The sequence below is a fragment of the Lagopus leucura genome, unplaced genomic scaffold (assembly GCF_019238085.1).
Source record: "Lagopus leucura isolate 7727_CA_CO unplaced genomic scaffold, USGS_WTPT01 Super-Scaffold_760, whole genome shotgun sequence".
Lineage (NCBI taxonomy): Eukaryota > Metazoa > Chordata > Aves > Galliformes > Phasianidae > Lagopus > Lagopus leucura.
This window is the reverse complement of record NW_024962257.1, coordinates 7,959,789-7,984,373: the sequence shown is the minus strand read 5'-3', so window position 1 is coordinate 7,984,373 and position 24,585 is coordinate 7,959,789. Positions and strand designations below refer to the sequence as shown.

Genomic DNA, 24,585 nt, shown 5'->3' with positions numbered 1-24,585 from the left:
TGCTGATAACAATTCAAGTGACTGTATCGCTTAACATTTATGACAATCCAGCTGGATGGAGTCACGTCCATGACTGATAGCTACGTTGAACAATTTTGTGGCTTTGATCAACCAAGACAGGATCCAACGGGATTAAATACTGGATGACATCTCAATGGAAACTGTAGCGCTGGGAACACATTTATACACAGAGATAATGGATGAATGTGCTTCTACAATGCATAAATATTTAAACTTTACAGCTCTGCTGAAAACGGACAGGAAATCTTTTTTCAAACCAAACTGAAAGGGATAGTGGTTATATGCTAAAAATAAAGGCTAACAAGTGCCTGGATGTCTGACTTTTGCTGACAGACAGCATATAGCTTTCTTGATGCATAAACTGTCAAAATGTCTAAATAGACCTCCCCCCCGCCAGCAATCTTGACAACAGGTTGTCTTATGTTCCCAAAAGTTGATAGCCAGTGCTTCACAAACCTCTTCTAATGAAGATCAATGCCTTTCAGGCGTATCTGGACCTGATGAAGACACCTTTGACCAAGGATGTGGATAACAGCAGCAGCAGGAAAGGTCCGAGACCACAAAACAGAACTCAATCTATGGATCTTTAACTGGGCTGTAAAATTTAACAGATCAACCAAGTGGCATTATAATAGAAAGAGACTAATGGCTGAACAGGAACCAGTCCTGACGAGCACTCTAACACCTACTGGGCACCTTCGATTCAGGCGTTCCTACACGTCTATCTTAATAACCCCCTATCAGATGTTTCAGAAGTCACTACTAAGCCTGGATCTCTTCTATAGCTCTGAGGTCCCAGCCTGCCTGTGCACTGGCACCACTTGCACAAGCAATTCATGTCCTACTCAATATGCTGCTGCTTTATCACTTCCCCACAGCAGAGCTCCCAAGTCTGCTCCAGAGCACCCTATATGTAACACAGGATGTACAGAATTCTCTGCCAATGAAATCTGGCTGTTGAAGCAGTAAACTTCAGCTGTCAGCATGGGCAGCAGGAAATAACCCCGAGGCAAAGAAAAGTCAACATTTTCTACAAAGATCCATCTGGCTAAGTTAATACATTCCCAAATTATACTTCTTAAACAGGCCTCATTGCCTAAAATAAAAATTTGAATGAAACTTAATCACTGTTAACCCAAAAAACTGCATTCACAGTCTTTTTACACTTAATATTTTAAGGTGGCATATCCCCATAACTCAAAATAAATTCATGTGTATTTTAAAATAAAAGCACATTGGACAATGACTCCATTTCACTACGTCTTTGGAGGGGAACTCAGTGATGCTGAGACTGCCATCGATGCCTGATTTTGCTGAATTCTTACCTTTCTGCTGATCTGGTTTTACTCTCCCTATAACTTGTTCTGCCTTCCCTGTCTCTCTTCCCATTCACGCTGAACACTACATCTTCTACTCGCTCCATTAATTCTTTATCTCCAATATTGGCCCACAGTGTAAAGACTTGGAATTTTACCATGAATTTTACCCATTTTACCAAAGGAAGAAAAACACCAAAATACATGCTGTAAAAGAAAGAAACAAACCAAAAACAACCCCACAGCCACAAAACAACAGTCACAGAGGTGGGAAATGAGGTGCTGATGCCATTCACTGTGGTAATATGCAACATCTAAGCTAAAAGCTTAAGCTTCTATTAGAGAGAGATATTCCTCTGGGGCACCTCCTTTTTTACACTCTCTGTGAAAACAGTTTAACCTCCAAATTCAGCCAAGAGCACCACGATCCTCCTCCTCTTCCCCTCTGTACCACACTGAGTCTACCCAATTGTAACCACTGCTCTGAGACGGTGCAATGAACAGGTAAGCTGTCAGGGTTAGAGGATGCAAGTAAATATTCCTCATGAAATAAACTAAACATTGTTTTCAAACAAGCACTTTACTATGGTGAAAGTTTACAGCTGAGTAAATGGCGGCTCATGAAGCGTTCTTACTGAAAGGCAGAAATGGGCTAGTGAAATATGCAAAGTGAAACCAAGCAGTGAGACGCCTGATGTATCTGACTGCACACAGGAACCACAAGCAACAAATCAAAGCCTGACTTAGGCAACAGTTGGCACCTGGCTCTCTACAGTAGTAATTTTGGAAATTACTTTAGCTGATTAAAGATCATTAAAAACAGAAGCGAGTCACAGAACTGGATTTTTTTTTGTGCTTAAAAAAATAGTTACGTTTCTTACAGTTATCTCTTACAAAAATGCTTAGTGGCTCTGGTTCTTAGCTAGAATTCCACTGCAGAACCATTAAAAATGGCTGTAACAACAGTATATCTCATTTACTGGCTAGCAGAACACACCAGAATTAACTACAGTTATTCTCTGATCCCAGAAAAGCAGGCAACTCAGTGACAAGACACGCACCTCAACTGTGCTTCTCTGCATCTGTAGACGAAGAACTAAAAGAAATAAAAGTAGCAGATAAATTCTCATATCACAAAGTGCAATAAAAATCTGGGGGAAGTGAAAAAGAAATTCAGCATAAATCTACCAAGGATCCTGCGATACCCATATAACTCCCTGCTTAAAACATCCTCAGATTCTCCCCAGCTATCCCAGACTACAGAAGTACATGTTTCTGCAGCAAAGTCCATTTCTTGTCATTAGGAATCCGTTTCAATCATATACAGTCCTACTCCCAAGACACTGCTTTATTTCTCCTTCATCACCTCCCAACTTACCCTCCAGCGTACAGAAACGTGTCACCTTCTCCGGCATCAGCTTTCCATGCTTGTGCTGACAGTACACATCAGCGATCTCCTGCCGACACTGCTTAGACTTTGCCCGGGACATGGCTGAGATTGCCTCTTTGCCCGTTACCTCGCACTTGGGTGGCTGGTCGTACCTCAGTTCAGGAGAGCTGTTCCCAGTTTTTTTCAGCGGCTGCTGTATGGGAGGCGTGTGCAAGTCCTTCAGGTTGCTGCTGCTGCTGTTCTTTCCAGGCTTATCACCCAACTGCACCACCTCATTGGAGCTCTTCCCCAGCAGCGAGTTCTCCTTTACCTTCTCCTCTTCCAGTTTCTTTCTCAAATGCTCCTTTTGCTTGCTAAGGGGTTTTTTCACCAGCTCAGACTGGTGTTTTTGCCTCTGAGTCCTGGGAGCAAAGTTACTGTTATCAATATTTTCAAAGTCCTTGGGGACCGAATTCTCATTATTGCTGTCTGTTCGTGTTTTCTCTTTCGGTCGGTGGGAAAAATAGCCATCCTATAAATAGAGAGAAAAATTACATTTTTCTTACTACAATACTCATGTGCAATGCATTACAAGCATTTCATATGTGAAAATATCAATAAATTATAGTCCAGCGTACTGGAAAATGTCATGTTACAGAAAGGTAAGGCTGAGGAAGTCACCTGAGCTCCGACATCAGTGCAGGCAACCACATTACCCACTGCCCTTCATCTCTGAGCTGGGCCTGACTCCATCTCAGATGGAGCAGGGGGTTTACAGGCTTGTGAGCAGTTGTTGACTGGAGAAGACTTCATCCTGACACCATTAGAATCAATGGCAAAGCCCTCAGAAAGGCCTGGGCCAGGCCCTGACCACCAGTCCTCACCAAAGCACCCCTTGTCTCCTCGCCAGGATGAACATCCTGACCATATGGGCTGTATTGTTCAAAACATGCTATATGAAGGAAAGGGAATGGACATGGTGCAATGTTTGTCTGCTGCAGAATAACGATGGCCTTCGTGATTTCCCCCCTCCACCTGTTACCATGGAAACTCAGCCCAGCACTGACTGCAATAGCAGATTTTTAAGAAGTCGCATTTTTATTTGCCATCAGACGGGTTACACTGGTGACAACTCCTGGGGAAAGCACAACAGGCCGCACAAGGACTGTGAAATCAGAGAACACCCTTGTTTGCTGTGCACTGGCAGATGGGCTCCCTGGGAGCCAAGCTCCACCTCAGTACTGCCCACGTCCCAGCCCTGCAATGGCCACACCGCTCCCTGGCTTCCTGAGCCTGCTGTATGGCCTCCTCCTGCAGCTGTACTCCAAATCATCTCCAAAACATGCTGATTAAACTCAGAAAGAACCCCAATAGGGGGGCAACTCCATAGCCTACACCTGGACACCACCATGGTCTGCACCATGGCATGCTCTCTGCAGACAGAGGGATGCAAACTGTGCCACAGGGGGAGGCTGTTTGTCTGTCCAGCGTGCTTCAGGTTGAGGGAGCTGAGCCAGGCCAGGCCTGGAGTGCTGGGAGAGCGGGGGCTGCTGAGCATGGAGAAGAGGTGGCTCTGGGACCTCTTGTTAGCATCCATTAACACCTGAAGGAAGGTGCACAGAGGATGGAGCCAGGCTCCTTGCAGTGGTGCCAGGAGCAGAGGCACTGGGCACCACCCAGAGCACAGGAGTTCTCTCTGTCCATTATTCAGCACTGTGAGACGCCCAGAGGCTGTGGGGTCTGCGCCTTACAGATGTTCAGAAGCCACACAGATGTGGGCCTGAGCAAGGCAATCTGGAACAGTATCCCTAAAAGACCCTAGACCTGAGCCAGGCAGGCACACTCTAAGGCCGTAGAAATGCTAACAGCAGAGAAGGGAGGTGTGCGACAGCAGAAGGTTGTAGGCACCATGTCCTCCAGCCACAGCAGAAGCTGAGGATGGCCAAAGCTGAAAGTGTCCTTCACCAGCACTTCTAAGCCTTTGTCGCTCTTTATGCTGTCTTGAGCTGCTCATGGGGATCAGACAGGCGTGAAAGAAATCCTCAGCAAAAGGGCAGAATTAATTCTGAGAATGTACAAAGAACAGTACAACATCTAAGTTCTCCCAACTGCTGAGAGCTGGCTACGTGGCTCCCTTCAGACCTCCGCAAACCTCTCCTGGCTGGCATGCAATTGACAAATTGAATGAACACATTCATAGGAGAAAGTCCATAAGACAGAAAAGAAAAAGGAGGACAATCCCAGGGACATCAGAGAGCACAGCAATCTGTTAGAGGAAAGACACAGAAGACCAGAACAAGAGGCACCTATATGCGTAAATGAATATGAAATCGGAATCTCTGCTCCAGCCGCAGAAGCTAGCCCTCAGGCTAGCAGGTAACACTCTTTTAGACTCATGGAACAGGCAGTATCTCTACTTATTAAAGTGCTCAACAGCAGACAAAAGCAAGGGGAATTGTTACTAAAACATTTGATGACCAGGTTATAAATATTGATGGACTTTTTTTCTGCCCAGCACTCTCTCCACTCCTGCTAGACTAAGCAGGCAGAAAGCAGTGCTTGCCAAATCACAGCAGTGGCTAACGATGACTGATGGGAGCCATCCTTAGCACCTACCAACCACATCTCACGTCCCAAACATTTCAGCAGTGCTAGCTAATTGTTTTCTCCCACCTCTTCTATGAGGAGCTATTTCACAGTCAGATTTCAGCAACAAGGAGGCTGAGATAATGACTTGTCCAAGGTCACACAGCAAGCCAGTATTGCTTTGACCTCTGCAGCTCAGCAACGAGGAATGTTTGAATAGTTTATTCATTAGAAGATCTGGTGAAGTGATTCTCTTCCATGAATATCTCAGCTTGCAAGTAGCTATTGCAAATGGAATGCAGAGGTTTTTCACAAGACAACTGTTTTTCAAACAAAATATTTTTATTTTTGAGAAAAAAAAATTAAGAAAAAAGCCTCATTTTTAAGAGTAGAAAGCACACAAAATCAATTTTTTTTCTATTTTTTAAACAAAGGAGTAAGATTTTTAACATTTATATCTCAGTGAAAGAGCAACAAAAAAGAAACCAACAAAAAATCCCACCAAAAACAGTTTCAAGACAGCACTTGCTCCTGTGAGCGATCAAATAAAAAGAATTCCTCTATTTTCAGAGCCCAACTCTTTTTACGTATCCTATATCTCCAATATATCTTCAAAAAGAAAAAGACCCCTGACCCCAGCAGCAAACTGCAAACAGAGCAAGACAAATATGAAGCTTATTAACACCTCTTCCAAGGTGCTGCTGCTCTGAGTAATGGCCCAGCGCTTCAGATGTTTGATAGCTGCCATGCTCCTTTCTTGTTCAGCCAACTTCTGAACCTCAGGTTGGCTATGCCAGTAGCACACTTCATCTTGCTTTATTTTAATGCAATGATAGAAACATCTTGCGTTTATATACACAGAACAGCTCTGAAAACATAACTACTCTGCAGACACACGTTCTCTAAGCTGTTGCTAGAGCTCAACTTTCCCTCTCACTCTATGCTCAAATGCATTCGTACCAACCCCTTTTAAGAAGGGGCAATAAGCTGCAGCCAGCCTCGCAATGAGGCAGGAACCACTGCAAGCTACCTGGGGCTGGGGATGCCTGGATGGTTAAACAAGTGAAATGAGACACAAGAGGCTGCAGTCACTGCATGGCTGGTGAGATCAAAGCCGTGCTGGGGTCATGCTGACATCCCCAAGGCTGCCTCACTGGCCAGCCATGTCCTGGTGGTGGGGATGCGATGGCTCAGGGCACCTGCCTGTGCTTGCTCAACATGGGGCTGGGTCCATCTTGTGGCTCTTGTGTTACAGCCATTTGTTTCATACTTACGAGATAGTGATGTAGATAGCACCCTGATGGCAACGGTTAATTGGGTGTACAAACATATGAAAATAAACAGGGAGGCTTTTCCCTTGCTTTTTTTTTCTTTTTTTTTTTCCACCTGCTTATATGAAGCTGAAAGACAACACTCATCTAGAATGCTATTAATACTATTAGCATAAATTTTATGTCCCAAACACTTCCTGAGCTATTTATAGTCCTTAAACTTCAGCAACTTGCATACATGGAATATGAAGGAAAATATGAAAGAGGAAATGAGAACTTTGTGTTGCATTTCAATGACAGCTGTGCAGAGAGCTACAGGGACATGGCTCGGCAGCAATGCAAACACCCTTATGGTTAGTTCTCATCATTAATGCAGCTGAAGGCACTCTCTGTCTGTTACTGGAGCATTCCAGCACTCAGAAATTCGGCCAAAATACCTGGCTGCAACAATGAGAAAAAGTCTATCTTCTGCATCAAACTCTTTCCAAAGCCTCCGAAGGCCGCGATGGGATCTTTCTGTGTATCTTAGCAATTTTCCCTCTCTGACTCTCACTAAATGACTTTTCTTTTCAGGTTAAAAAAGAAAAAAAGGAAAAAAAATAAGGAAACAAAGAAATATGCTGTACCACAAACAGCATATTGATAAGGGAGGAGAGCAAAATTCCACTATTTTTTGCTTTTTTTTTTTTTCCCAGTAATTCTTCTAATGCCCACAGTAAGAAATTGGTGCGAACGCTCTGCCCTCAGCCCCTACCTGATGCCCCATGCAGACCCCTCCATAGCACTAAAAAGCCTTCAAGGATGAGGTGTGGGGCCTCTCCTCTTACAAATCGCATCTGACACAGGAGAGTGGTAGAAAGCCTTGATGAAACCTCAGGAGAAAAAAGCAAAGTAAACAGAGGATTTACTGGCATAAGGTTCACCTCTTCAAACTCTTCTCTCCCTTCAAGTGCTTTGCTCCCCTCTGGGAAATGCCTTTCCAAGTGTACACGCTGGAATTTGAGAAGACAAATGTATCACAAGCGCTTCAAAGGCAGACACAAAACTAAGCTGGGCTTTAATCGCTGCCTGCCTGGGGGCACGGAGAAGACCACAAAAGCTCTGCAGAGACAGCATCTGGGAGGAGCGAGGGCTAAAAATATCAGCCCAACTGCAGAACAGCTGTGCCAACCAGAAGGCGTGTATGTACATCAGTGCATACCGAACAAAAAGCGAACAGGGCACCCAACAACTGCCATGGCTGGACACGTTCTGATTGCAGCCTCAGGTGAGCCTGGTGCACCCACACCTGCTGATGCAAAGAGGGAATGCCATCAAGCACAGTCTCTACCTGTCAACAACTCAATTCCTTCTCAGCAACTTTCACCAACTATGCACAATGTAATGGTTTCAAGGCAGGACCCACACGTGTCAGCAGGACAAGCTTTGCAGGGAGAGGACACGAAGCTCAGCACTTAAAAGTTTGCAACAGCAGCAGCTGCTGACAATAAATCGCATTCATCTGCAAAGTTTAGGAGTAGAGACAAAAGCAGCACATATGGGCTTAACCAGGCTATAGGAAGATGGATTTCTCTTGCTCTGCAATACTTATTTTACTATGCTGGATTCACTGCAGACTTTGTGCCATGGATATAAAATATGTTCAATTCAGGACAAAGAAATCCTGGAGAAAGATCACGGTGAAATGATGCGTTGCCACTTCTGGCAGTGCTACACAATCTGTATCAGAGGATTTGCTGTTCAAAAAGACATCCTTTCCAGCTTTGGACCAACTATTTGTAAGCAGCACCTTCCCAACTCTCAACACACTTGCAAATTACACTGAATACATTACCAAAAACAAAAAGAAAATTATACCAGAACCAAATTAGAAGCAGAGAGCTTATTAACATAGCCTCTATGTATCCACAGTCAAAAATGAAAGTAGCGTTTTCAAGACAACACCTAACAATGTTATTTTTCTTTTGTACAAACTTAATCACATTCATAGAATGCTCAGAAAATTATTATTAAAATCACCATTCTGGTATTTGCAAAAGAATAGTTTTCAGGCACAGACACAGATCAAAACAGACTCTACCCAAATCCACCTCATTTGAGAGGGCTCCTGTAACAATCACTGAGTTCTGCAGGTTTCAAACACATAACACTCAAGAGCCAAGCAATCTGACTCGTATTTCCATCACACCCCATCTGACTTTGGCTGTGCTTCTCCTGCAGCCTGGGAACCATGTGGATTCTCTTGGGGGACAAACCACAAACCTGCATTTGCACATCCTTCTTGTGCAATGTCTGTAGCTCAGCTGACAAACATGCTGCTCCTGCTGCCATTCTGCTTCTGCAGAGAGGTGCCAATCAGGTCAAAATACTTTTCTCCTCACGTTTTAAATGCCAGCTCTGTTTACAGCCCTTCTAAAGAAACCCTTTGGAGGGCTCGCATTGCTTTGCAAGCGCTGTATTTCAAAGCTCAGGTGTGACACTGTCATGTCTATCACCAAACACAGCCTGAGAGAAGGATTTCCACAAACACAAAGTTTAGGTCCTAACTGTATCTGGTCCTCAGAAGGTCAGGGAGAGGCAAAGTGCCACGTGCTGCATGGCGACAACCCTGGCATGGAGAGTCTGAATGACACTGGGGCCTCTGTATGTGAATACATGGCGATTCAGCAATAACACACACTCCCAAACTGGGAAGGAATGCTCCATACCACAGGGCATGGATGAGATCACAGCCAACTACATACTGATTGCTTCTGATGCTAAAAATAACAATGTAACATTATTGAAAAGTAATGTTTGAAGCTCAAAGCTATTGCACGTAGCAAGAGTCTGAGTTGTTCTCCAAAACCTGAACGGGCTTTAATTTGCTAAACTCCATCTTTATTAAAGCATTTCCCACACAGAATGAACACGCTTTGGTACACTGCCCACTATTTCTATAGCTTATCAGAGACCGGCTAACATGCAGACAAATGGGCAGCCAGTGGGAAAACAGAGTGAGGGCACTGCAGGCAGCTTATGTGCGGCTCAGGGCTCTGACCCCAAGCACTGCGCCCAGCGAGCGGTGGCTGTGCTGGGCAGGCAGCAGTGCTCAGAGCTGCTCCTTGTGGCAGCAGGACTACGCGCCTTTCACTGGAGGAGTCATCCATTGCCATCCCAGTATCACAGAAGTCCTACAGAGGCCACGCAGATGGAGGCACCATGTGCAAGCAAGCCCTGAATGGAAGCGCTCACAGTCTTTCTCTGGCACGACCTATTTCCTCTCCAAGTACAAAACCCTGGGCTTGCTGCGCTGAGAAGCACGTATCTATCAAAGCTCCGTCCCACACAAAGCTGGCATTGTTCCACAAGTAACACAGACATCAGGATGTGCAGCTGCGGGGCAGTGCCCTGAGGGGCACAGGACCATCTATTCGGCTGGTCCTGAGACCAGGAAGGATTTAACAGCACTACATGGGAAGATAATTAAATAAAGTCTCCTCTTTGTTCAACATTAATTACAGCTCTGTGACATCTTATTTTGTAATGCTAGTTAATTACTCAATAATTATACCTTCCAACTGCCAAGGAAGTCAGCGGATGGCATCCCTACAAGTTAAGGCTTCTCCTGGAGCACAGCCCTCCTCCTGTGCTCGGACCTTGGCACACTCGAGGGCTGTTTCTTTGTCAAACCACAGGGAATCACAGAATGGCTTGGATTGGAAAGGACCTCAAAGAGACCATAATTCTGTAAGAATCCATGGGAAAAAAAAACCAACAAAAAAAACACCAAAACATCGTCTCCATCACTGTAGAATAAATCTGACAGTGTGCCTGTATGGAGTCATCCCAACTCGTCTGCCAGATGCTTACTAAAGGATGGTCACCATCAGAATAGTAGCAAATAGTAATCTATTTATTTATTTATTTAGCAAAAAAGTCATTGCAAAGGATTTTTAAGGCTGAGCATAGCTAGAGGTACCACTGCTGGTACTGCGCTGCCAATCTCAGCACACTGCAGACATCTTGTTGCTCTGTCAGAGTGAACATGAACTTAAGGACTTTGGTTGAGGATGTGGCTGATGGGCCACGAGACCTTGAAAAATGAGTGCTTCTGGCAGGTTTGGACAGGAGCACAGCCAGAGAGCAGATGGAGAAGCGACAGCAGATGTTAAAGCAGTTAGCTTTGTCCATATGCTTTTCCATTTTGCTGTAATAAGTACATTGTACTTTAATTGTCAGAGGCTGAAGACTTGTGAGAATCATTCTGTGAGCAATGTATGAACCAACTTTGTGCCTGACATTAAAGAGAAAGGCACAAAGGGTGGAAACAAATTTATTGATTTTGAACTTGAAAGCTGGTAGAGATGAAAGATGTAACGGCATCAAATGCAGTCCGCCAGTACGTACAAAGATCATGAGAAAAAGTGCTCACTTGGACTTAAAGGGAAATTCCAACACTTGAAAAAGCACCAGCCCTTCAGGAAACAGCACTAACAAATACCATCACTAATACATAGGTTGCTCTGCAAGTAACGCCTCCTATTTATTTCTATGGAAACTGCAAGAGATACAAAGAGCACAACAGCACTATGTGATAGAGAAAACTCCCAGCTACAAAGCACTATCTTTCAGCATAGTCCCCAACATTAGCTGTGCATTTTTGTCAGTGATGAACAAGAGCTGCATGTCACAATCATATAAAAACCTGCACCAGTGAAGGTGACCCACTGCCCCCACTGCTGAAGTGCACCACCTCCCTGTGCTACGTCCATTGCTGGTCTTCATCAATATTCAGCAAACAAGAATGCCCATGGGTGCCATTTTTTTTCTGCATGGAGGAATTCAATTCCACCCCTTTGCTTCATCCACCCTTCCATGTCAGATGCCATTGTGCCAGAGTGCCCCTCTGCTGCTGTCTGTCACACAGCAACAACATGTAAAGGGATGTTGGTGGGAAGGTTCAACCTCTGCTGCCATCCCACCAACAGCTGCCTCTGACATCATGGGCTGACATAAAACAGGTGACATTACTTTCAGAGCAGCTCTCATAGAAGGTGCATACTTTTTCCTTTTGTATACATGCTATTTTTGCAATAAGGTAAAATATAGAATAAATACAGCTTCAAAACTTTGGCTGCTTTTCTCGGAACAGTTTTTCTGTGTTTTTTTTTCTGCTAGCTTGCATTTGACTTTGAGTGATTTGGATCATGTAATAACACCACAGAGCACCCCTCAAGAGATGGAACAGATTTTCACATTTCCTGCAGCTCAGTGCAGTGCCTAAATGAGCAGCTCTTTTGCATTAACAGTAATTTCAAATGTTCATCTGGCTATTAGAGTCTGGAATAAAACTACAGGGAACTGTGAAAGCAAACATCTGCAGTATTTTAAAAACTGTCAGCCTTCTTTTCTGCTATCTCAGGCTCTTCAGGAAAATCTGTACTTACAGAGAAGGCCTGGAAGATACCTAAGACTATTTTACTCAGTCTGTAACAGAACTTGCTTTATAGTCAGGAGCTGCCCCCAGCTTACAAATGCTGCTCTCTTCCATGCAATGCCTGACCCCGGCTCAGGCAGCTCGCAGCGCTGGTGGAGCAGCTGCCCTCCAACACTGATGGCATTTTCAACCTCCTGGCCTCATTTCAGCTCAACCCCATCTCTGAACAGAGCTCAGCACAAGAGATGAGGGAGGACTGAACCGAAGGGCAAAATACAGTTTCTAAGGAAGCTCAGGAAAAACCCTGGAGGTTTGCTTGTCCTTTTTCTCTTTTTTTTTTTTTTCCTCCCCACAGCTCCTTCCCAAGGGAAGGTGGATGGTACAATTCTCCCAACAGACATGAAGGAGCTTCAAGCCCAGACGTGAAGGAGCCTACATGAAGTCAGCACTTTCTCAAAGGAAAGGTGATTTAAGTGACTTTTTGCATTAATGCCCATTATCCTGTGCTCACTGAACAGGACCCTCAAGCAGCATTTGAAAAATGCTGCACCTTCATAAAGTAAAAAAGCAACTGCCACTTGTGCCTCATAGATTTCTACAGGACAGATGGTTACGTGTGGAGGGGGCTGCTCTGGGGAGGGCAAAACACAGCTCTGGGCCCTGGAGCATGGAGCGGGCCCTGGTAGTGAGAGCTATTCTGGTAATGAAAAGAAAACAATGTTTTGTGTATTTATGTATTTGTGCATACAGCAAGTTGTACCACTTAACTGTGTGACAAGGGTGCCCAGAAAGGCGGTGCTGTATAAATAAAGAACACCAAGTGTTTACTGGGGTAAAGTTTGGCCACTGGAATGCAAACTCCAACACGACAACCACACTGCACACCCATCACCTGCCAACTTGTTTGTCAATTCCCAAACTCACCAGAAGATTCTTCTCCTGCACTGCAGTGTCAGTGATCCATCCCACAGCAAATAACGTGGCTATGTGAACTGAACTCTTTGCCTTCATCCTTATTTCTTTCAGCCAAAATTCAGCCCATATACACTTAACGTCTTTCAGAGGAGTAGTAAACACTTGAAATTGCTTCCTGATGATTTGTTATTAACTAGATTCCAACTAACTTCAACTGGAGAACAACTCCAACTCACATCTAAACAATCTCGGACAGCCCACAGTGAACTGCTGAGAAACACAATCATATTTCTGGCAGCTATGGAGATTAAGCATAATTGAAGTACGAATGGTAGAAACCGAAGACCCCCTCACATACAAATGAAAATATCCTTGTAAAAATACGGTCAGTTTAACACAAACATATTCAGCCTTAATTAGGTAGAAAATCTATTTAGATAAATACAATACAAAGAATAATAATGAACTTCTGGATTACATTTTGTTACTTGGAGGGAAAATACAACACAAATAAATGGGAAGTAATTGGAGCTTATTTAATAGTCTCAGACTATCAGCTTGAACAACTATAATCGTTAAAGACCCTGCAGTGATCTTCCACCGATAAACGCTGTTAAATCAGAATTACAATATGACAAGCATGAACAGCAAAGCCTATTAATACAAACAGCACTAAAAGAAACAGATTAATTCCAAGACTTTTTCAGCTGCCCAGCACCACGAGAAGCCTTTGAACCAAACATTCTAGAAGGAAAGGTCTCCACATTTCCTCTATTTTGAGTAAGACTGAAATAGGAACATTTAAATATGTAGAGCAGCTGCAGGTAAGCAATGGCTGTCCAGCATTAGAAACACATCAGCACAGAGCTCAGCATTCACGGCTCAAGGTGAGCCAAGCAGATCCCTTCATGTAAGTCTCAAGCACTGCCCTGACCCTGAGGACCGCGAGGGACGGATGGGTGTTTGCAGCACTTTCTTGTAGGATGGATCTGGTAAACCTGGCACCACATCTTGCTGGTGGAAAACCAACCGCTGCCATTTAATTCCTACCCATGGAAGGCATCTTCCCTCTAACATCTCTTCTCCATCCCTTCCACAAACACAAAGAGATGCTGGATGGACTCTTCTACTGCTCTTTCTCTAAGGACAGCTCTGAAGTCCCCTTCCCCAAAAGTTACCCCAGAGCTGCCCCAGACCTTCTGTGCAGCTTCACCTTTGCCAGCCATGCCCTGCTGGGGCAGAGACGGATGTGCCTGGGCCAGGCTCATTTCATCACAGCCATAGTCTGCCCCCTGTCATAGCTACATGTGGTTTGGCCATATTTTCTGCCCCTGTAAACAGGCATGATTCATACAGACCCATGGCTGTATGCCAGCCAGTAGTCAGAGATGATTTAATTAAATGGAATTAATTCAAGCCTCCATTAAATCAGGCTCAGGCGCTAACATTATCAGGAATGAACCCTGTCACGCTGTGCACAGGTCACATCCCCAGACCTGTCACAGACTGCCCAGAGGGGTCACATCCTGCCCTGTGCCTTCACAGGCCGCTCTGCAGCTCCCACCTGGAATTCTGTCAGGAACAAGGAACTGCTCACACTAAGGCAGCAGCCACTTCTTACCTGACAGCACTGCCCGGGTAGCACAGGGTAACATTGACTTTGCCAGTCACTCTCACAGCCTGTGAATGCAAAGATCCCAAATCACAATGCACTCCATTATTTTAACTAACAGAACTGTTAGTGCATCATAAAAGTACTTCCTTCTAAGAGCAACCATAGCAAAGGTTTATATTTACAGCCTGCAGCTTTTATGGTGACCTAGAGCTAACTTTGCCTCAGGGACACTAAGGAAGCACTGCTTCTGAAGGCATGGGGAAGTTCAGCCCATAAGAATGCTTCTTTATTCCTGGTGGCTGCCCCAGGAATATCCCCTCCTATTCTTCTCACAATCTACCTGCCAGGGAGAAAACAGTAAATCATTGCTAACAAAATATTTGATCGAAACAGCAGGTTTGGGCTGTGTTATGAAACCTGTTCAAGCAGCACAGGACTGTGCGCTAGCAGCTCCACAGCCACACTCGCAGACCTCATCCATGAGCAGTACATGGGAAGTCATGCAAGCGACCTCAGCAGCACAGACCTGAGCAAGCACCAGCTTGCAGCACACCTAAAGGTTTGCTAGGGACCAATCTCTTCCAAATCAGCTGAAGTCTCATTTGAATAAATAAATAAATTACTACTACGTATAATAAGATCAATGGAAATCCGCTTGACTGTCTAGAAATTTTCTCTTGTCTTCCTCCTATCTTTCCCATTCTAAAGCAGCAAAATAACATAAATGGAGTCTGATAAAGTGTAACCTGTGTCAACAAATAGATATCGTACAAATATTTATCAAATTTACCTGGGATTTTGATTAGTCATGCCCTACATCAACAGCATTGGTCTAAAACAAGCTCAGAGTGGGAATATGATGTTAGCAATTGGCACCTGCGGCATTATTGCCACCTAAGTGGATTTCAATGGGTAGAGGAAGTGGCAGGATGGAGTTCCTACCATCAACCACCCAACTAGCCACTCTTTTCTGTCCATTGGGATTTTTTTTCCCTTGATTTTGCAGCAGTCATCAGCTCCCAGTAACCATCATGGTAATGGTGAAAGGCAAAGACACCATTCACACCAAAGTGCTTACAGGGAGGAGCTGTCAGTCTTGCCTCCATTACAAGCATATTTAATAATCTACAGCATTCCTGATGCACGTGCTCCTGTAATGCACCTTTTCAAAGAAAACTCTTTCCTGAAAATTTCCTGATTGCAGAAGAAAGCTTCATTTGCAGAGACAGCACAACAAAGTACATAATATGGTCCATGTTCTGTTTTTCAGAATGTGCATTTCCCATTAGTATTTCTTACTATGCAACCAATTCAAGTACCAAAGTGACACCTGACAAGTATAATGCTATATATTATCAACAGAATAATAATACTCCAGCAGAGTAATCTTTCCAAAAGGTTTGAAGGAAATGAAGAAAATCTCTCTCTAATCTTATCTAGGATGCAAAAGCTGCCAAGATGAGGGCACTGCCAAAAATCTTCCTACCGCAGCTATCAGCATTAGGAATTTGAAGCTAGCTGTTTCTAATCTGTGTTTTTTAAGGATGGATGTATCAATCACTACACGGAGCAAAGCCTATGACACACACACTGCTCCATGTGCTTTTTGTGATGGCTGCAGATAAAGCTCTGCTGGCTCACAAGGCCTGGCACTTTGCTTAGCTCTTTCCCTATACCCAAGGCAAACAGCAGCTATTATCCTGCCTGCTCATCCACTACCTCTCAGTAATGTAATGCTGCTCTGAGAGAAACAGCAAATTTAGCAAGTTTCCAGGATTTTTGTCCTTGCACATATCCACCTTTCTCCAGAAAAGCTCCTCATGTTGGCAAGTTGTTGGGATTTTATTTTCTAAACTCTGGGGCAAAGCTCTGACCCCACAGCACTACCAACACACAGCTACAGCAAAGAGAGGCAAAGCAGGAGAGCACCCGGCTCCCCAAATTCTCCCTTTGCTTTTCCCACCCTCCTGCTGCCAGCACCATGCTGGGGGAGCATGGCCACGTGAGAAGGATGGCACAAAGTGTTTGCTCAGGACTATGCCGGATGGAATACCAATGCAGCCCAGCAACAAGCTGAACAGCGAACAGGAAGGAGGAAAAAAAACACTCTAAAGAAACTAAAGAAACAAATAGCCGGAGATGAGCTCTCCCAGCAGGTAACACATTGCAATTCTGAGCACAGCCGTATCACAGAGCAGCACGTGCAACAGAGATGGCTCCTCCAGGAAAACAAGCTCCAGGTTCCTACTGCTCATAAAGACAGGGCTACTTCTTCTTGTCAGCAGATCTGAAATTGTTGCCTTTTATAATTCCTTATTAGCATCAAATTATGTTAGCCGAGCAGACTTGAAGAAACCTGATCCAAGCAGAAGCCTGCTGTAAATACCGATGTGAAAAGATGCATTTCGCATGTGATGAAAGCCGAGAATGAGCTGTCGTCTCCACTTAGTTTAACTCGTGCACTATCCTTTATCATAGCAAAAGCCTTCAGCGAGAAGAAACAGTGTTAGGTTCTGCCTAGGGCCCAGATTCTCAGCTCATGCTCAAAATAATTTTATGCTCTTCCAAAAGGAAAGCCTTTGAGAGCATGCTAACATCTGCATGGGCTATCACTGGTTCCCAGTTGCTCCAGAAGATTCAAAAAGAGCAGGCAGAGGTATCTATCAGGCAACGTTTACTCTTGGCATCGAAATCTCTACACCTTGAAAAGGGAATCAGATTACTATCATTCTTAACTCTGACCCAATGACGAGTTGGACAGTTTCCAGTAAACAAGTGGGCTGTTACAGAAGCAATTAAAATCAGCAGAATCACTTGAATTATTTTTTCCTTCCTTGTTTGTGAGTAAATGTGCGCTGTCACCAAAATCCCCCTGGAAACAGAAAACAGCAGTGACAGCCAGGAGGGGCACCTGAAAAATCCCCCCAGTGGCCTCTCTGCCACCGGCTGCCCGCGAGAGGGGCACAATCCCAGCACTGCACAACAGCTGGAACTACAAATGCACACAGCCAGCACGACCATTCCTGTACGTGAGCAATGACTTCAGTGCTGGTTTTACAGAGCGCGGTGAAGTGCCAGCAGCGTCTGCCCAGAAATCACTGCGATGGAGAAAGAATTAGTTGAGAAGTTTTTGCAGGAAATGATTTAACACGAGCCCTCTTCACTGTAAGCTCAGCATTCATTAAATGCAAAAAGTCTTTAAGAAGCAGCATTTAATTACTCACGGATTGTTTTAATTGCTATTACAAAGCAGTAGCTCCTAATTACAGATCACATTCATACAAATATGATCTGATTGTGATCACTAGGACTTACTGTAGTGCTCTTGTTCACCAACACAGCGTCTTTGTACTTAAAGTACAATTATGTCATTAAAAAGCCACAGGAACTTCATCATTAATGTGTGGGTAGCGTAATCTTAATTTTCTCCTGCAGATACTGAGCTGAGACCAATCATGCAAGATTTTCCAGTATGTAAAACAACTGTCACTTTTCATTACAAAGACTACGAAGCAAAGGGAACACTGAAATAACAGGGCTGAAACAACAGCTTTCCAGATTTAGAAAATCCCTTGCCACATGCTGTCTAGGAGCACTTTGTTCAATGGCTACATTTTCCCAGGAGTTCTGAAACAAGGTGTAATGTCCCTGTGTTCAGAATTCCATTCTAGGTCAGCAATCAGTCAACAACAGACTATTCCATTTATCCTTCATGCTGATGACGGTACAACCTCAAGTGTTTGGGAGGATTGCTTTTTTTATTTATTTAAGAAAACCCAACTGAAGATCAGTGCAATTGCCAGAGGCTGAAGATTTTAGCTCCTGATAATACAAAAAAAAAAAAAAAAAAAAAAAAAGGTCAGGCAGACTGAATGGCAAAATGTATAAAATCAAAAGTAATGCCTGATTCAGAAATGGGAGATGCAGGGAAAAAAGCCTTCAACAATAACTCATTTCAAGGAAATGCAGATACTGACGTCAGCACATAGGGACGTGAAGGTAGACAGTCAGCCTTCAGAAATGTTGAATAAAGGGCTCAGCTCTCCAAGATCCTGAACACTAGGCAAAATTAGGACGAAAGAAGGAAAATGCAAAGCAAACAGCTTTATAAAATATAATAAATGCAAATATATATGTAAGTAAAGTCAAAAACATTCAGTGGAAAGTATGTGGTATATAAACAATGAGAAAGGATGAGGAGTTCATAAACACTGTTATGGTTATTCTCCCAAAGCCCCAGACAGCTGAACGAAATGAACCCCAGGTTGGGTCTGCTCAACACTTATTTGGCCCTCAGCTTCATCTAGATTGTAATTTCTGACCCAATCCTGAACCGTGCTGCCCAGCACCCCTCCTGTCAGATGCCATGTACCAGGTACAAGGCTCTTTGCGTGCTTTCCTTTTAATCTCGTCAAAGCTTCTGCTTTGCTGTTCAATAGTTCACCTTTTGTCTGACCGCTGCCCTTGCTCAGGTTCCAACCTTTGCAGATCTGAGGACCTGTCAGACAAGGAACAAAGGACTCTTTTCTAAATGGATAAAGGAACATAAGAACAGCCACGGGTCAGATCCTGCTCGCTGTTATGACAGCGGACTGATCTGTGAAGTGCTGTCAGGATGAGTCAGGCTTCTTCAGCTGCTGGTTTCTCCAGTGAAAGCTAATGAAATCCCCCAAACTTTTCAGCCTTAAAGCATTCAGATTCAGGCGAGGACCAGAACAGAACACCATTCATAATCAACAAAGCTTGAGTTTCCAAACACTTGAGTATCCCAAGTTGGTCCTCTATGCCATGGTGCTGCAAAGCACATAACTACAGTACTAAGGGATTCATCAGATCCAGTGGCATTCCCTGCCCTCACAGCAGAACAGATCTCTACCACGGCACTGCGTGATATTCACAGAATTTTTGTCACTATCTTAAAGCTTATGTGGATAATGTTCAGTAAAGCTGTATTAATTAATATCTCCCACATGTGTATATGATGATGGTCTTGTAAAAGTAAGAAAGAGGCATTAAACGTAGCATTAAAAAACACATTCAGACTGCATGTATTATCTGTTTTCATGTGTAAAATGAAGAGTTAACCGGGCACCTCTAAGCCAGGATAAAGCTGCTCCAACCCAGCAGCTTTCTCTCTGACAAAATCTGGCTTATGGTATCACAGAAAACAAAAATGGATGCCTCACTCCTTTCTCAGACAACTCATTGTTTTTCACTTGCTGTAAGCCCCTGCCCACCCTGCTGGTTATGCACTCTTCCACCAGCAGAGTGGGCCAGGAAAAGCACATCCATCATCTTTCTACAGCTTTCTTTCCCCAGTTCGCCGCATCAGAAAAGAGTCCCTGTTTCTCCTGCATTATTCCCCCCTCTAGCAGACTCATGTTGATGCTGGAGATCTTCCTCCTGTTTTTAAGTACCATTACAGTCCTTATGAAAATGCACACAACGGAAATACTCATAAATTCACAACTTTATAATATACTACAAGCACTGAAGGCCAAATTAAACTTAGCATGTGTCTCTTTTTTCACATGATGATACACTTACATTTTACACGTAACTCACATTTCCTGATTTTTCTTCTAAAACCAAGTTTCAGAAAGGCCTGTTTGTCTCCACTGCAACCTCGTAAATTTGCAGCCTGTCCTATAAAGCAACAAGTGAACAAAGTAAAGAAAGGTGTGGGTGGAAAGAAAAAAACCTCTTTATTGGACATCCTCTTTGTTGACCCAGTTAAAGGAAGTTGGACCTCCAGATATTAGTTAAATGTAGAAGATACACATCTATATCCTGTTTCGTAACAGCATCAAAGCTGCTGATGTGGCATCTTCCCAGTGTTGGATGACTCAGGATTACACGGTTTGTGAATGGAAGCTTTTTATACACCAGTGGAATTTCAGGTGCTAAGACGCAGAGAGGCAATTCCTGCCTGTTATTCAGAAAGGTTACAGAACAAAGGAAAAATCATCACACTGCTTCATCTCATCCATTCACACAATGCACAGTGACTCATGGCTGCTGACAAACCCTGGACTCACAAGGAAGCTTAGCGTTTCTTGCTATCATTTTTTTTTTTAATTTTGAAGTGAGGATAGCTGCAATTACCACTCAGCTGCCACTCACTTTCCTAACACTATTCCATGCCTAAAATAGCAAATAAACCCATTGGAGCAGACAGGAGCAGCTCAGTGCAGCAGCCTGGAGGGGATGTTCCCACTGTTATTGCAGGAGCACAGCTCCAGGCAGGGGCTGTTCCTGCAGCCAGCCTTGCACTGCACACCGACACAAGCCAGCCCTGAAGGAGGCCTGGACCTATGGGTGCAGCACCAGGAGAGCAAAACAATCATGGAGTAGCATGTACCTAATTAAATGGGGCTGAGCTGCTGCACTGTGAGAACTCAAAAAACAGTGGTAGGAAACAGGTGAGAAAGACGTACAGGCCTGTATGGGAAGCAGAAGGTTATTTCCACAGAAAAACTACAGCTCATCTGAAGTAAAACAGGAGACAGCAAATTCAACCTGCACATTCAGCAAATTCAAAGGAAGAAAACAAGGATGATTTATCTCTGAGCTCTTGCTGCAGTCTGTGGCCAGCTTTAGGTAAAACGTAGTAAACTTCTAATGCTTATACAGCATCTTTCATCCCACACACTCCACAACACACATCTCCACTGAAATACTACACATTTCAACTGTAACACAAGCAATAAATAATTTCCACTAAAAGAATGCATTTTTTTTTCTGAACTTTTTTGGAAACCTGTGGGCAAGACTTCCCAGTAAAGACGTGCCATACAAATATCAAAACAGGACTCCTCTAACCAACACTCCCTGTCTCAGAAAATCCAAACTGAATCTCTGCTAGGCTTATAATCCATTTACAGAAGGGAGCCTTCGCACACAGCTCATGGAAGTCCATGTAAAGAGAAATGGGAACATGCACCAATAGTAAATCCAGCTAAGGGTCATCAAATCTTTTGGACAGAGTTGTGGTAGCTGATAGCTTGTGTTCCACTGATTTAGTAGGCCAACTAATAGACGTTGTGATGCCAGACATTTGAGTACATGGTCATTAAGCAATACTTCTGCAAAGCCAGAAAAGCTTAGATGCTACCCATATGGTCCACAGCTAATTTTAGCCACCAGTGAAGCAAATGTATGTTACTATAATAAGAGATACAACTGCTCTACCCAGATGACACCATTAATTTAGGAACCACTGAACAGAAGCTCACAGTTCCTGCCATCCTGATTGTTCATCTGCAGCAAGGAATGATTTGTCAAGTCAACAGCATTGGTTACTCAATGACTTACAAAATCAGGAGCAAGCAGCTTTTCAATAGCTCATGTCCTTCCCAGGAAAAGTGCGGTCTGCACTAGGGTTCAGTATTACATGAAGAAATGTAAAACACATACATGAAGTAGTGACAGAAGGTAGAAACACAGAAGGAAAGAAAAGAAAGGTAGAGTAAAAATGTTTTTCTGTACATCAATACCAAAAGAAGACAATTTCAGATGAATTAGAAGTGACTATGACTAACTGATATCAAATAAATAGTAATTGCTGCTCTATACCGGAGAATACACAGCCCTTGGCATTGCTGTGTCCAGAACAGGGCCTGAGATCAGAAAGCTGCAACTGTCCCAGCACCTGCAGAACGAGTTATACAGGCAACAGACGTGATACAAATGCTCACTGTTTTGCTTCACAGCTGCTGGGAGTGCATCTTCCAGTGCCACGTAGCACACAACACGCCGCTGCCACCAACCAGCCCAGCTGCTGGTATGGCTTGTATGACCTCTGCATACCTGAGCTAAACCTCGGGATTGCTGCTGACATCATTCTCAACTGCTGTTTCCTTCCCAGCCTGCCTCCCACGGCTCAAGCAATCCACAGGCCGTATTCCCTCACTGAACTGTGGGGTCCCTCCAGCCCAGCACACTGCCTGCCAGGCCTGCTGGCCTCTTCTTGGCTGCCAACCCATCACTGAGTCCCACACCAATGCTGTGAGCACAACTCAGTACTGCACCTTTCCAGGAATACAACAGGAAATGCATAATGATGTATTTCACTCAGGTGAAGCCTAAGGACACCAATTCACTCTCCTTACATGTCAGGGGCAGTTAAATAAAACATCACATCGAAGTGAGGCACATCCTAGCAATTATTTACGCATCTAATGAAGATATCTTCACCTGATAAGCTCCCAGCAGCAGTTGTAACAGTCCTGTGGACAGGAACATGTAACTTTTCCATTCTTATCTTTGTCCATAACCCATGTTTGTCTCCTTCACACACACTTTGGATCAGGACTCACCTCACGCACTGTGCCCACGTGACCCAGAGTCCTGAACTGCAGCCTCTGAGGAAGTGACAGAACTTTACTGACAAGTGGACACCAGCCTTAAGCACCTTCTGTTTGTCAAGAAATACCTCTTTGTAGTTGATTTCAAGTTGCCAACAGAAATTTCCACAGGCTTTCAGACTCTCGTAGTGACCCAGACGTACAAGCCAATGAAACTTCTTGCATAGATTAGCTTGGAAAATTCACCAATTTGTTAGGTTCTCCTGAAACTAACTATAAAGCAACATGCAATTACTTTTGTCAATGCAGGGAATGTGAATGTGAACCATCGTCATCATGTATTCTGATGTGCACAAAGAATAAAACAAGGTAAGAAGCAACTTGGACAAACTGTAAAACACTAAATAAACATGGCTCTGAATTCCTGTGGTCATTTGAAAGAGCATAAAGATTCACTTACAGCTAGTAAGTGACCACTCCTCGCTTTGCATGTTTGTAACAAATCAGCTATTACAAGAATGCTTTTTGGTTGTTTTTTTTTTTAGCTCCACACAAGGACTTTTCAAGTGCAGAAGTTTCCTAATATAGAACGGAATTAATCAATTTCATTGCAAAAAGGTCCCAAAATATAATGCCGTTTTAAACAGTTAAGTCTGAGTTACTGACCTTCAAAACTCTACTGGCCTTACTTACTCACACGCATAGATACACTGAGGATGACAGCCCGGGCTATGAAGTTACCAACAAAACAGGGGGGCAGACAGAAGCACAGCAGCACTGAAAAATATCTCTTAAGTAGAAGAGATGTGGGAAAACTCACAGGAGAAAGGACTGCTCAGGTGCTACTTCTGATTAGCATGTTTGACTAAGTTAACCTAGATCCATGTATTGCTGCCAAGAAGCAGAAGAGAGCCAAACACTCAAACACCAGCTCTGAGCTGTGCTGGATGGGATCCGGGGCTCAACACAGCCCAGGCTCTGCCCAAATTTTGGAGCTTGAGCAGCTCTGTAGCTCATACACAAGCTGCAAAGAACAAACTCATGTAATTTCTCAGCAGCTAATTTAATAGCTTTTTCAAGCCATAAGATAAATGAGAAATACATTTGATACTTGAGGAAAAACTCATTGTGGTCAGTAATTCCAACTAATTAAAAAAAAGAACACAAAAAAACCCACCATATTTTCTTGTAGCTTAATTGCATGTGAAATAGAAATGATCCTATGGTGATTTAAAAAAAAAAAAAAAAAAAAAAAAAAAAGACTTGGGACTTTCTATATTTGCATTTAACCCTTATGAGGTGGCTAGAAAGGGCATCATGGAGGGACAAATCCAAGGGACCCTGTGGTGAGCAGTGATGGCTGTATAGCACTAGCTGAAGATCCCAATCCTTGTACTGAAGCCACAGGTTATAAATCAGGGACTCAGTGCTGTATCCCCCTGGTAAGCAGCCCACAGCTGTGCCTCACCCTATTCTCACTGGTTCCCAAACACTCTCTGTAGCTGTATTGGAGCAGGGCTGACCTGAGGCTGACTGTCACTTGAGATGATAGCAAAGCCGTGAACAACATGGTATGACAGCAAAGGAGGCAAGAGGACAACCCAGGCGTGATTTTACTGTCGACTATGGCACTAAATGGCCAAAGCACAAACACTGTGCGGATCAACACAATATTTTCAGTGATAAGCGCAACATCTCTTCACAGCAACAGCAAATCTGAGACCAGAAGGGATTTCCTTTGCTGTGGTATTCTTTCAGGCTAACTAA

The 24,585-nt window shown here is 43.8% G+C and overlaps 1 protein-coding gene across 1 annotated transcript in view; it reads right to left on the bottom strand.

Annotated features, from left to right (window-relative positions):
- Window positions 1–24,585, bottom strand: part of XYLT1 (xylosyltransferase 1) — a 144,717-nt gene that overhangs the window by 73,475 nt on the left and 46,657 nt on the right. The window contains exon 2 of the mRNA XM_042864299.1: window positions 2,716–3,238. Coding sequence (XP_042720233.1) covers window positions 2,716–3,238 — 523 coding nt within the window. The remainder of the gene's footprint in view (window positions 1–2,715; window positions 3,239–24,585) is intronic.